The sequence below is a fragment of the Papio anubis genome, chromosome 1, assembly GCF_008728515.1.
Source record: "Papio anubis isolate 15944 chromosome 1, Panubis1.0, whole genome shotgun sequence".
Classification (NCBI taxonomy): Eukaryota; Metazoa; Chordata; class Mammalia; order Primates; family Cercopithecidae; genus Papio; species Papio anubis.
The window spans coordinates 133,392,873-133,407,381 of record NC_044976.1 but is presented as its reverse complement, the minus strand read 5'-3'; the positions used below and the strand labels follow the sequence as shown (position 1 = coordinate 133,407,381).

Here is a 14,509-nt window from a genome sequence, read left to right as displayed (position 1 = left end):
TTGAGCCCAGGAGTTTGAGACTAGCCTGGGCAATAGTGAGATTCCCACCTCTCCAAAAAAAAAAAAAAAAATTAGCTGGGTGTGGTGGTGTACGCCTGTGGTCCCAGCTACTTGGCAGTCTGAGGCAGGAGGATCTCTTGAGCCCAGGAGTTCAATACCAGCTTGCATAACATGGCAAAACCCCATCTTTACAAAAATTAGCTGAGCATGGCCCCATCTGTAGTGTGCGCCTGTAGTCCCAGCTACCTGAAAGGCTGAGGTGTGAGGATCACCTGAGCCTGGGAGGTCGAGGCTGCAGTGAGTGAGCCGTGGTTGCACCACTGCACTCCAGCCTGCGTGACCCTGTCTCAAAAAACAACAAACAAAAACTCCACCCCAACACAGAGAAACGCCCAGACTCCTGGGTTCCACTCAGACTTCTCTTCGTTGCAGCCGAATGAAACTGCTGATCTTGTTCAACATGGTATTACATAATGCCCCCCCCAGGCCCCTGCCAAAAAAAAATACAAGAATGGGAGACTGACTGAATAAATGATATTCAGGAGACTGTACTCATTAAGCACAATGGAACACAGTTAACATTTACCAGGATAGCTCAAAAAAACATTCCTGCAATAGCTCCACATAAGGAACATATATACTGAGCAAAGAAAGCAGAGCACCCATCTGTGCCTGGGTGTGGGAAGTGGCTGCCCGTCCCAGCCCCTACTCTGCCTGAGCTTCCTGCCTGCCCCATCAACAGACTCCCTGGGGCTCTGCCCTCTGCTGGGCACAGTGGGGCACCCGCTATTGTCCCTGGACTAAGCAGGCACCAGCAGGATGACTTGTAGACAACAGCCAAAGTTTATTTAATGTGGGAATGCTTACAATAAATAAAGCAGAGGGGTAAAGAGAAGCAGAACAGTACCTTGAGGACAAAGAAACCCCAAACCCAACACAAAAATCAACTCGCGTCTTCTGCTATATGCCCTGGGCTCTGGGCAGCCACTGCTCCTCCCCAGGGTAGGGAGACTGCAAGGCTGGTGGCCAGCAGTGCACATCCCCAAGCAGCAGCTGGGACCCTGGGTCCAGAGGGGCCATTGGAGACCTAGGAAGTCTTTGCAAGGGCAAAACCCAATGGCAACATGCCCATGAAAGCTTCAAGTCACAACGTGGGCCTGCAGAAGACATTTCTGGGCTGTGCTGTCTCCTCTAGGCCCACACACCTGCTGAACAGACATCTGTACCCGGGCACCTCCCAGAAGCCTCTTTATTCTGGGACATCTACTCTTGGTTCCTGTCCTCACTGGTCCCTCCCATCATCTGAAGACTCTTATGACGTCTGCCTCCTAATTCTTCCAGAGCGGCCACACCCTGGACTGTGACGGGCTCTCACCCACTGTGGGGTCACAGACAGGCATGGGGCTGGCTCCCATCCTGGCTGCCTCCCCCAGCATCTTCAGAGGTGGGGTGCACAGTAGTTTTGGGGGGCTGGCAAAGCTGCAGGAACTGTGCAGCTTAGGCAGACCCTGGATTCTGCAAGCCCCAGTGGAGCTTTCTTGGCTTCTGGAACCACAGGTCAGAGCCGCTGGGGCGATGGGGCTCCCAGCTTTGGTAAGGGCTGTTGGCATTAAGCAGCACCCGGTGGCTGGAGGGGTCTCCCAAGGAGGACAGAGCCTGCCCCATACCCTCTTGCAGTTTCCTGGGGTGCTAGAATTGGGCTTCTCCCACGCAGGCTCAGAAAGGCACTAGGAGTTCCTCCTCTTGCTCAAAGGACACACTCCCTCCTCCCAGGTCCTCCAAGTGGACAAAACACTCAGTGGCCTGGAGGGGCAGGAGAGGCAACAGGACTCCTCCAGGAAGGCCCGAGTCACTGGGGAGCCAGGGTGTCCCCGGACCCACCTTTCGGCCGGCAGATAGTCATCGGGGTTGGGCTGCTAGACAGGGGCGAGAAGAGGGGCCGCAGCGTCCCGGAGAAGGGGATCTCAGGGAAGATGAATAGCAGCGACCCATCGGTGGCGCTGTAGAACGAGAGATGTCTGGCCTCGTAGTCCAGAAAGATCCCCACACGCCTGGGTGGGTCCCGGAGTGGAGCCAAGGCCCGTTCAGAGGAATTGTAATAGCTCCCCAGGAAGACCAGGATCCAGAAGCCGTTGCCCGCGGACAGTTCGCCCTTCTCCTTCCTGTTCACATTCTCCCTGCATACCCCCAGGGCCCAGCTGGTGCGGTCCCCAACCTCCACCTCCCAGTAGTGGCGGCCTGAGGTGAAACGCTCCTGGCCCAGCACGCAGGGGCCGGGGTCAAAGCGCTCCGGGCTGTCTGGCAGGGCCTGCCGCAGGTCCCCCCGCTGCACGCTCCGCCTGTCTTCAGACAGGATCAACTCAGGGTTGGCGGTATCCGGGTCCAAGGTCACATCCCCTGGAGAGAGAGGCCCAAGGTCACCCAGGCACAGACACAGACAAGCTGGGGCCACCTGCCCATGTCCTGGGCATGTGGGTATGATGATCCTCCCAGTCGGACGGCCTGGCTGTCTGCCCCGGGGTCCTGCAGCCTCACGACCTCCTGGAGTAACTGTCTCCAAGTGGACATCCCCTCCCTCCCCACCTAGCCACGTCCAATCGCAACTTACAATATCCTAGAAATTGGTCCATGTTTTGCCTTCAGAAATCAAGAGAGAATCTTGGTTGCTTTCTTTTTTGTTTGTTTTCTAAAGAGGCAGGGTCTCCAGGCTGCAGTGCAGTGGTGCGATCATGGCTCACTGCAGCCTTGATCTCCTGGGCTCAAATGATCCTCCTGCCTCAGCCTCCCAAGCTGCTGGGATTACAGGCATGTGCCACCATGGCTGGCTAATGTTTTTGTTTTTTATTTGTAGAGATGGGACTCTTGCTATGTTTCCTGGGCTGGTGTTGAACTGCTGGCCTCAAGCAATCCTCCCACCTGAGCCTCTCAAATCGCTGGGATTACAGAGGTAAGCCAATGCATCCAGCCCGTTTTTTCTTTCAATCCCCAAATGAAGGATGTGAATAAGTGCAGCTGTCCCAACCCTGACCACTCCCAGATTTCAGATCTATCCTCCTCTGGAGGCCTGCACACAGTTCCTACACAACAGGCTCCTGACCTGCTAGCAAGGGCTGAGGACAGTACTTCCTTTGGGTGACTGTGATACAAGAATCAGATTTGGGTTTTGTCCCCAGTTCCTGGCAGAGCTCATAGAACCCTGGGAATATCCTGAGTGATAGGAGCATCTAGTGTTATCATAAGACGCCCCTTTCCAACACACCTTAGTTGATGCCACTGCAGTGGCTGAGGTAGGGACCTGAGAGAGCCCAGCATAGGGTCAGCCACCAGAAAGACCAATCCTGTCAGTAGAGGGTGGGAATGCTCAGCCCCAGCCCCTGATCTCAGGAAGGGGAAAGGGGTCTGAGGTTGAGCCCCATCACTAATGACCAATGATTTTATCAATGATAACTGGAACCTCCACAAAGACACCTAAACAGTTCTTGGGACTCGGGGAGTTTCCAGGTTGGTGAACACACTGGGGTGCTGGGAGGGTGCACCCAGGGAGAGCGGGGAAGCTCTGTGCTCTTTCCCAGGCTTTGTCCATGTGTCTCTTCCATTTGGCTCTTCTAGAGTGGTATCCTTCACAACAAACCAATGACAGTAAGTGAAATGCTCTCCTGAGTTCCGTGGACTGTGCTAGCGAATGCTCACATCTGCAGAAGGGCTGAGGGAACAGAAGTATGGGCAGCCCCTGGAAGTTGTGACTGGCATCTGAAGTGAGTTCCATTCAATGCTGAATGGAATTCTTTGATACCCAATTCATTTCCAAACGGTGAAGAATTGTTTGGTGTGAAAATACCCACAAAAGTGATGTCAGAAGTATGAGCAGAGGACATTTTCCCAACAACCCACCACCATGACACTGTGAGTTTGGAGCTGGCAGTGGAGGGGCACAGAACACATGGCTAACTGCCCAGGTCCTTGGCGGGTACCCTCCTGGAGTCATCTCCCCACCTAGGGCCTCCACACCCACCTCGAAACCTCCGCAGTGTCTCCACCAGTCCCGGGACCCTACACACAGTCCTCAGCTCCATGGGCACAACTTCTGGGGGCTGCAGCTTCACATCCTGGACCCTAGAGGGGACAACCCAGATGTCATCGCCATGGCCAATAGTTGGGTCCCACCTCACTCCCACCCCCTCCAGGAAAGGCTGGGCTCGTACCTGCGCAGGGCGTCCTTGATGTCCTATGTGGGGAGGAGAAACAGCACACTCCATGTCAGTGATCATCGCCTGCTCCCGGAGTCCCCACCCAGCCCCTGGAGCCTCACCCCATCCCCCTCTCCTACATTTGAGCCTCAGGCAGCAAAAACACACACAGGGGGCCATAAACCACCCGCAGCAAGGCTCACAGACAGGAATGCTGGACAGAGGCTCCAGCATATGTGCCAGGAGGCATCACCAATGGGGTGCAGTCCAGTCCTGCGGACTGAGACCCACTTCTGCCTAACACTTGGATGTAGGGCATCTGGCTGTCAGCTCACTCCCCCAGAGCCCCAAGTGGGCACCCCTGGGTGCCAAGGACAGGACAGGCAAGCATCCCAGCCTTCAGTGTAGGGGCGCCTTCACCCCAGCCGGAGCCCAACCCTGCAGTCCCACTGCTCCCTCTCCCAGCTCCGCCTGCCCTGCGGGCTCCCTGCTCAGCCCTACACCTGGGTGTGCCTTCTTCCTGTGTCACTCCCTGATACATGACAGCATCTGACTCCGTGTTAGGGCCCGAATTGTGTCTATCCCACCAAACCCGTATGTTGAAGCCAGAAACTTCAAGACCTCAGAACTTGACTATTAGAAAAAAGGACTTTTAAGGAGGAAATCATAGTAAAATAAGGCCATGAGGGTGGGCTTTAATCCAACATAACTTGTGTCTCATAAGAAGAGGTGACTAGGGCATAGACACCCACAGAGGGGAGACCCTGTGAGGATACAGGGAAGAAAAGGCATCTATAAGCCCAAGAGAGAGGCCTCAGGGGGAACCAGCTTTGACCTCAGTCTTTCAGTGTGCAGGACTAGGAGACAATCAGTCTCTGCGGGGGAAGCCTCCTGGCAGGTGGTACTCAATGTGGCAGCCCGGGCTGGCGTGAAACACCCAAGTATTGGAACATCAGCTCCTAGGAGGCATGGTCTTGTATCTCTTAAAGCAGCCTTCAGTTCACTGCGGGGATTTAACCCACACTGTCAAATAGATGACCCACACCATGTTCATTCTAACACACGTGGTACCAGCTACCAGGCCAGGATGCAGAGGTCAGTAAGACATAATCCCAGACAAGGGTTTCCCTGCATGTAGGAGAAATGGCAAAGAAAGATTTCCACATATACAGGTAGTTAATTCTGTCTAGGGGGACAACAACACACTCAAGGCCCCAAAAAATTTTTAAAAAGGAAGCCAGCACTTTGGGAGGCCAAGGCAGGTGGATCACTTGAGTCCAGAAGTTCAAGACCAGCCATAGCAAGATAGCAAGATCCCATCTCTAAAAAAAATTTTTAAAAATTAGCTGGGCTTGGTGGTATGTGTCTACTGTCCCATCTACTCAGGAGGCTGAGGTGGGAGGATTGCTTGAGCCCAGAACATCGAGACTGCAGTAAGTCATAATCACATCACTGTACCCCAGCCTGGGTGACAGAGTGAGACCCTGTCTCAATAAATAATTCATAAATAAATAAAGAGGAGACTATTGGTAGGGTTCTGGAGCCCAAGAGGAATTTGTTGGTAGACAGAGGGGAAGTGTGCAGGATGAGGGAGGGGTGTGCACAGGGCAAGGGCAGATGGTGCTGGTGTGAGCAAGGCAGCTAGGAGCAGCTCCACCTTGGTTATTCTACCTGGGGTGGGTGGCCCACCCCTGGTGTCATTTGGAGACAGGTGGTGGCTGTCACAAGGCCGGGTGCAGGGGCAGCAGGAGAAGGGCTTGGGGGTGGAGGAGAACCTTGGCCTCGACGAGGGGGTTTGGTCTCTGCACAGAACATGGGCCCTCCAGGCGCAGCACTGACTTGAACAAAATCACTCTGCGGCTACAAGCAGGGCCTGCTGAAGGGGGCAGCCAGGACCCCAGAGTCCACAGCAGCCAGGACCCCAGAGTCCACAGCAGCCAGGAGCCCCAGTGGGTAGATTCCTGGGAGTCATTCAAGCCCTTACCTCCACTGTGCAATCTCTGTCCATTCGGCCTGGGTACTGGGAACCCGGGTTGGGTCCCCCAACCCAACTGGGGGCCAAGGGTGCAAAGCCACCCCCACCTCTCCCTCTCAAATCAGCACACAGCTCACACCAACACACAGTTGCTGGGGCTGCTCTCCTGCAACCCCCATGTGGGCAGACCCCCACAGCATGCAGACCAGGCCAGCTCTGTGCTGGCAGGTTTGGGGGGCAGGAGGGACCTCCCTGAAGCCTTGCAGCCAGGCCAAACCTGGGCAGGGAGCTTGGTCAAGGCATGGACAGGTGGGCCACTCAGCAGGGTGAATGCAGGTGGGCGTATGAGACCCAACACCCACCCACCCACATGTCACAACGTCTCAGCCAAAAGCCCAAATCGCATCTTCACACAGACCCTATGGGTCCCCATTTCCAGGTCAACTCACCTTCCTTCTAAACCCTTCCTGGCTTCTCCAACACCTGTCCTGTCTGCCCTCCCTGAGGGCTCCTCCTCAGTCTCCTGGGTAACTCCCCACCCCACAATTTTCTGACCACAGGACCCTCTCCTTATTCCTCAGTCTTCCTACAGACGCTAGCTGAGTGTCCTTCCCGCTTCCCAGGCTCAAAGCCAGTTGATGTACAAGCTGGTGCACGCAGCACACAGAGTGGAGGGGCGGATGCTACAGACTCAGAGGTAGGAGGTGGGAGGTGAGGGAAACTACCTACTGGGTACAATGTGCACCATACGGGGATGGCTACACTCTGACTACACTTGTACCCCTTAAATCTACAAAAATAATTTAAATATATATATATACAGAAAAAAGCTTACGATAGAAATGACAAACGAAACCAGGAGTTGGTGCCTGGACTGATGTTCTGCTGGGCTCCAGAGGCCAGCAGCAGGTCATCCCCTGTGCAAAGCTGCCCAGCCACATCAGCAGCATTGTAGGCTCCACCTGAGTCTGGCAGCCCTGCCCCACCAGTGGCCGAATTCACTCACACAAGACTTCTCTCTTCTGTGGGAGCCAGAACTGCCTAGGGGCCTGTTTCCCTCTGAATCTTGGGGCCCCTTGGGTCTACACCATGCTGGGCATGGAACACGTTTTCCATTTTGTGGGACAAACGTCCAGCTGAACCCCACGGGAAGATGACAGCAGACACTCCCAGCTGTCATCTCAGCATGGGAGTGCCGTCAGTCCTCATCAGTGCACGCTTGCCGAAGGGGGAGAGCTAACTCCAGGCTGCCTGACCCGCCGCCAGGCCAGAGGCCAGGGCATCCACTGGTTCTGATTTGGGGGCACACCAAGGAAAGCCCAGGCCCAGGGAGCCGGCTGAGGTAGTGGAGCCCACACATGGGGAAAGACTCTCCCAGAAGCAGAGGAGGAGGAGACACCACCCCTGATAATGGATATGCAGGGGGTGTGCCAGCGGGGCGAAGACAGAGTGAAGGGAGAGGACTTCCTGCTGGGGACACCATGGCGGGAGTTCTATGGGAGGCCCAAGGTGGTCCCGGCAAGCACACGCCCACTGTGCTGTGCCTACAGGGAGCAGCAGCATCAGTCAGGCCGAGATGGAGTAACCTTACATAAGCACTTAAGAAACACCACCTGTTTACATCTACAGAGGACAATCAATCTTCCCTTTTTCAGCACATGGATTTTGGGGGTAGGACGGGTGGGACATCTGTCCTGCTGCTGACTCAGCGTTTCACAGGCAAGAGCCGGGCACATCCAGCCATGCCATTAACCTCTTAGCCCAGACAACCTCTGCCCCTGCTTCTTGCACTTTCTGGTTCTCCCTCCCCCAGTGTGGTCAGGCCATGCCCGTGTGGCCACCATGGCTGCTCCCCGCCCAGCTCACCTGCAGCAGCCCCAGCACAGGTTGCTCCCCATCCAGCTCACCTGAAGCAGCCCCAGCGCAGGCAGCTGGCAGCGGCCCTCGAGCTCGGCGATGAGCTCAGCTAGGTGGGCGGTCTGCTGGCCTAGGCGGGCTGCACCCTCCCGCAGCCGGGGCAGCACCTCCAGCTCCTCCTCCTCCAGCCTCTGCAGCAGCTGCTGCTCCTCCTCTGCCAGCAAACGGCGAAGACGTTCGAACTCACCCAGCACGTTCTGCCGCTGGCTCTCCACCATCTTCTGTGGTGCCCAGGGAGAAGGATAGCTGAAGCCAGACTCTAGGCCCAGCTGGACCCCAAGTCTGGTCAGACCCCAAGCCCACCCCAAGGCCGGGCCATACCCAACCTCCCCCCCGGGGCCTGCTAAACCCCAAGCACAGCCCCAGGTGTGGCAGGATCCCAAACCTACCACCTGGTGCTGGCCAGACCCCAAACCCACCTGTGGCACCTCCTAAACCCCAAATCCACCACTCAGGGATAGCCAAATCCCATTCTACCACGCAGGATTAGCTAGACCCCAAATCTAAACCCCAGGGCCGGCTAGATCCCAAATCCACTACCTAGTCCCTCCCCAACTTCCAAATCCACCCATTGGCTTGGTAGAACCCTGCATCTACCAGCTGGGGCCAGCTGGACCCCAAATCTACCACCCAGGTCCCTCCTGACCTCCAAATTCTCCCCTGGGGCTGCCCAGATCCCAAATCCACCACCTAGGGCCTCCTAGGTGATTTGGGTAGACCCCAAATCTACCCCAGAACTGGAGAGATCCCAAATCTACTCCTCAGGATGGCTGAATCCCACATCTATGACCTAGTCCCTCAAAACCTGCAAATTCATCTCCAGGGCCCAGACCCTAAATCCACCTGAGAGTTGCCACCCAAGCATGCTGGGACCCTAGGATGGGGCCCTTGCGGTATGGGAGCCCACGCCCGCGACCTGGCAGGACAGGTGCACATGGGGAAGGACCAGCCCTTCAGTGGGCTCAGTGGGGCCAGGCTGAAGGCTGAAGCAGTGACTGGTCCTGGGGCACCAAGGGCAAGTGTGCCTGGCCAGCATTGCCCCCTGGGGTCTCCTATACAGGACCTTCACCCCCTGCCCTGCCACCCAGAATCGTGGAAGCCCCAGCACCTGCCTGCCACAAGACGCAGGTCTCATCCGCCTGGGCTTGGAAGAGCAACGCATCCTGCATCTGCTTCCGGAGATGCTCCAGTGACTTCTCCAGCTTTGCCTGTGGGAGAGGCCAGGCAGGGCCATGAGACATCGGTCCTGTCACAGAAGCTTGCCCTTTTGCACCTGACACACTGTCCTGAGTTGCTCCTCAGAGACAATGGGGACAAACTGAAATCTGCCTGGTGAATGAGGGAACTCAATGCCCTCCAATGAGCGTGAGCCCTCATGGTAGGTGGGCAGCCTCTTGCCAGAGGCTGACAGCCCCAGCCACATTCTTTCCTTTTTCTCATATGAGATGTGTTTCTAGACCTTGACCTTGCTACCCTACCCCAGGCCTCACCCCCCCTTTGCAAAGCTACCTCAAGGGTTCTGGCTGCCCACTCCATCTGTCCCCAAGCTGGCTCTGAAGGTGTCGAGCTCTCCTGTTCCCAAGCCAGTGTCTCCCCCTCCTCTCCCTTCTCACCTACCAGCTCACATAAGGGCCTTGGGCTAAGCCTATGCTGGGGTCCAAAAATTCTGCCCCATGTCCCCATAATTTCATAGGTTGAAATCCCAACTCCCAGGGTGATGATACTAGGAGACAGGGGTTTTGGGAGGTGACTAGGTCAGGAGGGCAATGCCACCATGATGGGATTAGTGTTATAAAGGAACTCTCGCCCCGTTCACCATGTGAAGACATAGTGAGGGGGCATTGTCTGTGAACCAGGAAGCGCCCTCACCAGACACCAAATCTGCCAGGGCTTGATCTTAGACTTCTAGCCTCCAGAGCTATGAGTAGTATACATCTGCCATGTGCAAGCCATGGTGTTTTGGTAGGACAGTCAGCAGGGATAGAGATGCCTGGCTGCCCACCCCATCTTTTCTCTAAGCCACCTGGAATCTTGTGCATTTTCAGCTTCATCAGCTATCACTGTAATAAGCCCCAGGACGGGTACACTTGCATTCTGCTTTCTTGGTCCTTAATTCTCATTCCCACGGTTCCTCATGAGGTGCATACCAGGAAGCAGTGAGAATCCTATACGCAAGCTCGCTGTACTGTGTGTGCTTGGGGTGCCCTGAACCCACTTCGCGAAGGGTCTGCTCACTTCCACCCCATCTGACACCCTTATCAGCAACAGGCCCTGTGCTGGCCACACCTCTTTGCTTCTCGGTCACCCCAAGTCATGGCTCTCATCTCTCTCTATCCATGCTCTGGAAGGATGGAGGTGCTGGGAGGATCCACAAGTCTGCCCAGGTAGCAGAGCCAGGACATGGGCCCAGCTGCCTGGCTCCAGGTGCTCACTTTGGTTCACCACCTAGCCTCGCGTTTCGAGAATACTGCTTGGCACCTCCGGAGCACTAAGGACATGTCCAACTGCTTTATTGTCTCTGCCTAGGCTTAGCTCTCATGTGAGCTACAAGAACCCCAAATGGGGGTCCCTGTCCCCCCGCCTCTCTCTTCACTGCTACCGGCCTGTTCCAGAAAACTCACGCCTGGCCCCTGTGACCCCCAACCCTACCTCAAACACTTGGCCCAGTGCCTCTCAACTTCTCCCTCAATGCCTCAGTCCCTATGTGACATTTTCAGTTTTTGTTTTTGTTTTTGAGATGGAGTCTTGCTCTGTCCCCCAAGCTGGAGTGCAGTGGCACTATCTCGGCTCACTGCAACCTCTGCCTCCTGCGTTGAAGTGATTCTTCTGCCTCAGCCTCCTGAGTAGCTGGGATTACAGGTGCCCGCCACCACACCCAGCTAATTTTTGTATTTTTTTTAGAGATGGATTTTGCCATGTTGGCCAGCGTGGTCTCAAACTCCTGACCTCAAGTGATCCACCCACCTCGGCCTCCCAAATTGCTGGGATTATAGGCGTGAGCCACCACACCTAGCCAACATTTTCAGTTTTCAACACTAAAGTTACAAACAGCATTTGTTCAGATGGAATGGGCTGTAAAGCAGCACAAGGTACTCAGCATGGCAAAGATCTTGCATTTCAGGTACCTGCATCTTTGCGTCTCTGGACAGATTAGAACGGAAACCTCTTACCCTGTGTGTAGTCAGAACTGGGACGCTGGGGCTTGGTGCAGGCCTGGGATCTTCCCTGGCCTCCTCCTTCCTGTGGCAAACCCCCTCCCCACCCAAGTGCCATCTGATACACAACCCAGAGAGATCTGGGGGCCGTCTTCTCTTTCCTATGATGCTGCTTCCTGGAACTGGATCTTACGGGGACTTTCCTGTTTACCACCTCGGGGCAACCCAGCCTGGGGCTTGTTCACCTGTCATGACCCCATGTCAGGGCCAGGCAAGGAGTGAACTTATCATAGAGCTAACGGGCCCCAACTCTGGCAAGTGGACACACAGTCCCATAGGTGGGACTGAGCTTTCTAGGCCTATGGGGGCAGGTAAAACCAGTTTCCTGTGGTTAACATAGCATAGGCCCTAAGGCAGTGAAGAGAAACAGGATATGTCATCCCCAAATATACCGCTGTGGTACAAGGATTATTCTGAGTAAAAGCAGATGCAGGAAGAGCTCTCTGTACTCCTATCTGCCTAGAAGTAGGGTATTCATTCCCCATGAGAAAGGCACCCTCCCTCCACTAGGAAGAGGAGGGCACTCTAATCCCGGGAGATGATTCTGCCTAAACAGACCTTACTACAATGACCATTATCTTGTGTTAGTTCTTCCCATCTATTTCCTAGTCACTTTCCCACAATTTATCAGTCCTAGACGCCGAATCCCGTTTCTGTGTCCAGTCACTTCTCCACAATTTACAAACCTTTGCTGAAATACACTTTTCTATGAAGTTCTTGTGCATGTAAAACTTAAAATATTAATCAAACTGTATGATTTTTTTTTCCTGTTAATTTGTCTTGTGCCAGTTTAATTTGCAGCCCCCAGCCACTGAACCTAACAGGGTAGAGGGAAATTTTTTCTTCACCTGCAAAAGAAACGGTTAAGTGCTATCCCATGAAACTATATCAGATCAACTCTACAGAGCTACTGGGCACTCTCCGCACCCATTGGGATAATTGGTGTCAGAAGGGTAATTCTGCTGGGCTAACATGTTTGAGGTGTAGACATTCCTGCATGGGCAAAGAACGAAAAGAAAACCCACAAGAACCTGTGTTTGGACAAGCCCGCGGATATGGCTTTAAACCACCTTTCTGCTAAAATCCAAAGCAGAAGGGGACAGATTCAGATTTATTCTAGTATCCCAGAAGTTTTCTCTGTGATAGGGACAGACCCAGCTCAGTACTAACACTGGCTTAACTGCTAATCTGGCACACACAAGTGACCATGGTGCAACACACAAAGTGCAATCAAGAAAGCTCCAAAGATGCTGCCATCTACCCCACACGTGGGCTCCCAGGAGCACACCCGCAGCAGGTCAGCCAGGAAAGTACCGCGGGAGGGAGTGCAGGCCAGGAGAACGTGTGCCCCAGGCCCTTCAGCTTGGGGTTTGTTTGGGTTTTAAGCAGCAAAATAAGGGAAGAAGAGGCGGGCTGAGCCCTGGCATCTCAGATGGCAGAGATGGCTCCCAGTACCCCACCCCGAAATGCAGGGCAGCCCTGGAGGGGAGGTTAGAGAGGAAACGACTGTGTCCCCTCATCCTGCTCAGTCTGGGGCTTTCCCAGGACTTAAGTACTGACCTGATAACACAGTCCCTGCAAGGAGTCCATCTAGGATCGTCCACCTCTGAGGTTCTCCCACTTTCCTCTGATCCCGGCTCCTTTCTGGCCAGTGTATGGCCACATTTTCCTTGCCCCCACTCCACCACCTTCCACCTTCCTCTCTTAGCCTCTATCTATGGGAGGTACGCCCCTCACCCCCGAGAGCAGGGTCTCATTGGCGGCCATGGCTCCAGCCTCACGGGGCCTGCTTGAGACAGGCTGTCATGGGCCCCCACAGCTGCCTTGCGCGATACCCTCCTCACCGGCCCAGGGCAGGCTGCATCCTGAGCTCCCCGCCCTAGACAGAGACAGATTACGCCCGGAGCAGTCCCGAAACCTCCCACCCGCCCAGGCCTCCCCAGTCCCCGGCTCCCCCCGATGCTCCTGCGCGCCACCCCCGCCCAGGCGCACCTTGAGGTCTTCGGCCGCATCCTGCAGCGGCCGCACGCGATGCGCCCAGTGCTCCCCTGACCGCTCGCAGGCCGCGCACAGGAGGCGCAGCTCGTCCCCACAGAAGGCGGCCAGTGGCTCGCGGTGCGCGGGACACACGCCTTGCGGGACCGGCGACGGCGGGTGCAGGCGCCGCGCCATCTCGGCCATCTTGGCAAGCGGGCGGTTGGGCCGCAGGTTCCTCTGCGGGGACAGCTCGCGGCACTCGGGACACGCGTACGGGCCCTCGGGCTGGCCCCAGCAGCGCCGGATGCACTCGCGGCAGAAGTTGTGGCCGCAGTCGGTCATCACCGGATCCGTGAAGTAGTCGAGGCAGATGGCGCAGGTGGCCTCCTCCTGGAGGTTGGTGGACAGGTCGGGGGCGGCCATGGTGCGGACCGAGTGGAGGAAGGCGGTACTGTCCGTGGGGCGGCGGCGGGGAGACTCGGGAGCTCGCGGAGACGCGGGGTATCCGGGTGCGGTGGCGCAGGCGCGGGCACTCCGGGACGCGAGGCTTGGGACTCCCGGGTGCTCGGGCTCCGGGGCACAGGGACTCCAGGGCGCAGGACTCCGGATTTCGGTAGCGCTGGGCGCGTAAGCTCCCGGTGCTCGGGGGACGCGGGACGTAGGGATCCCGGATGCCGGCAGGAAGAGGAGCCGAGGCGGAAGCAGGAAGCGACTGGGTGGGGTTTTTTTTTTTTTTTTTTTTGGAACAACCCGCTTTTGCCTCCGATTGGCCGCTGCTCGTCACGCGGCCCGCAGGCGGGATGGAATTGGAGAGCGTTCACTTGCTGACTTGGCGTCCCCACCGCTCCGGTTCCTGTGGCGAGGTCTTTACCCGTGCCCTGAGGAGGAATGAGGCGCAGGGGAGGGATGGGGACAGGGGGCGGATAGGGGCAGGGGGCGGGGCGCAGGGGAGGGATGGAGCAGGGGGCGGGGCAAGGAGAAGGGATAGGGCACACAGAATGGGCTATCCGGGAGAGATGGGGCAGGGGGCGGAGCTAGGAAGGATGGGGGCTCAGGGCGGGGCACACGGAAGCAACTGCAAGGACTAAGGGAGCCCGCAGCCTGGGGCATTGGAGCCCCTCGCCATACCCCTAGTGCGTCCTCAGCCCTCAGCCCGTGCTTCCTAGGGCGGGTATCCTCGGAAGGCCCAGCCCTCACAGCCTTGGCAGGCCAAGGTCAGAATGATTGGAGTTGGGGGA

General features: G+C 56.3%; 1 protein-coding gene across 2 annotated transcripts; it reads right to left on the bottom strand.

Annotated features, from left to right (window-relative positions):
• Window positions 1-820: 820 nt before the first annotated feature.
• On the bottom strand, window positions 821-14,509 carry TRIM11 (tripartite motif containing 11). Of its 2 annotated transcripts, none has more exons than XM_003892997.5 (7): window positions 14,400-14,509; window positions 13,287-14,149; window positions 9,192-9,287; window positions 8,070-8,300; window positions 4,203-4,225; window positions 4,013-4,113; window positions 821-2,397 (listed from the first exon to the last, which is right to left on the bottom strand). In XM_003892997.5, the coding sequence occupies exons 2-7, from the start codon at window positions 13,692-13,694 to the stop codon at window positions 1,850-1,852; spliced, it is 1,407 nt and encodes a 468-aa protein (XP_003893046.1). In that variant the 5' UTR covers window positions 13,695-14,149; window positions 14,400-14,509; the 3' UTR covers window positions 821-1,849. The 2 variants fall into 2 exon arrangements, with proteins under 2 accessions (XP_003893046.1, XP_021782056.1); XM_021926364.2 differs by having other exon boundaries at window positions 8,070-8,297.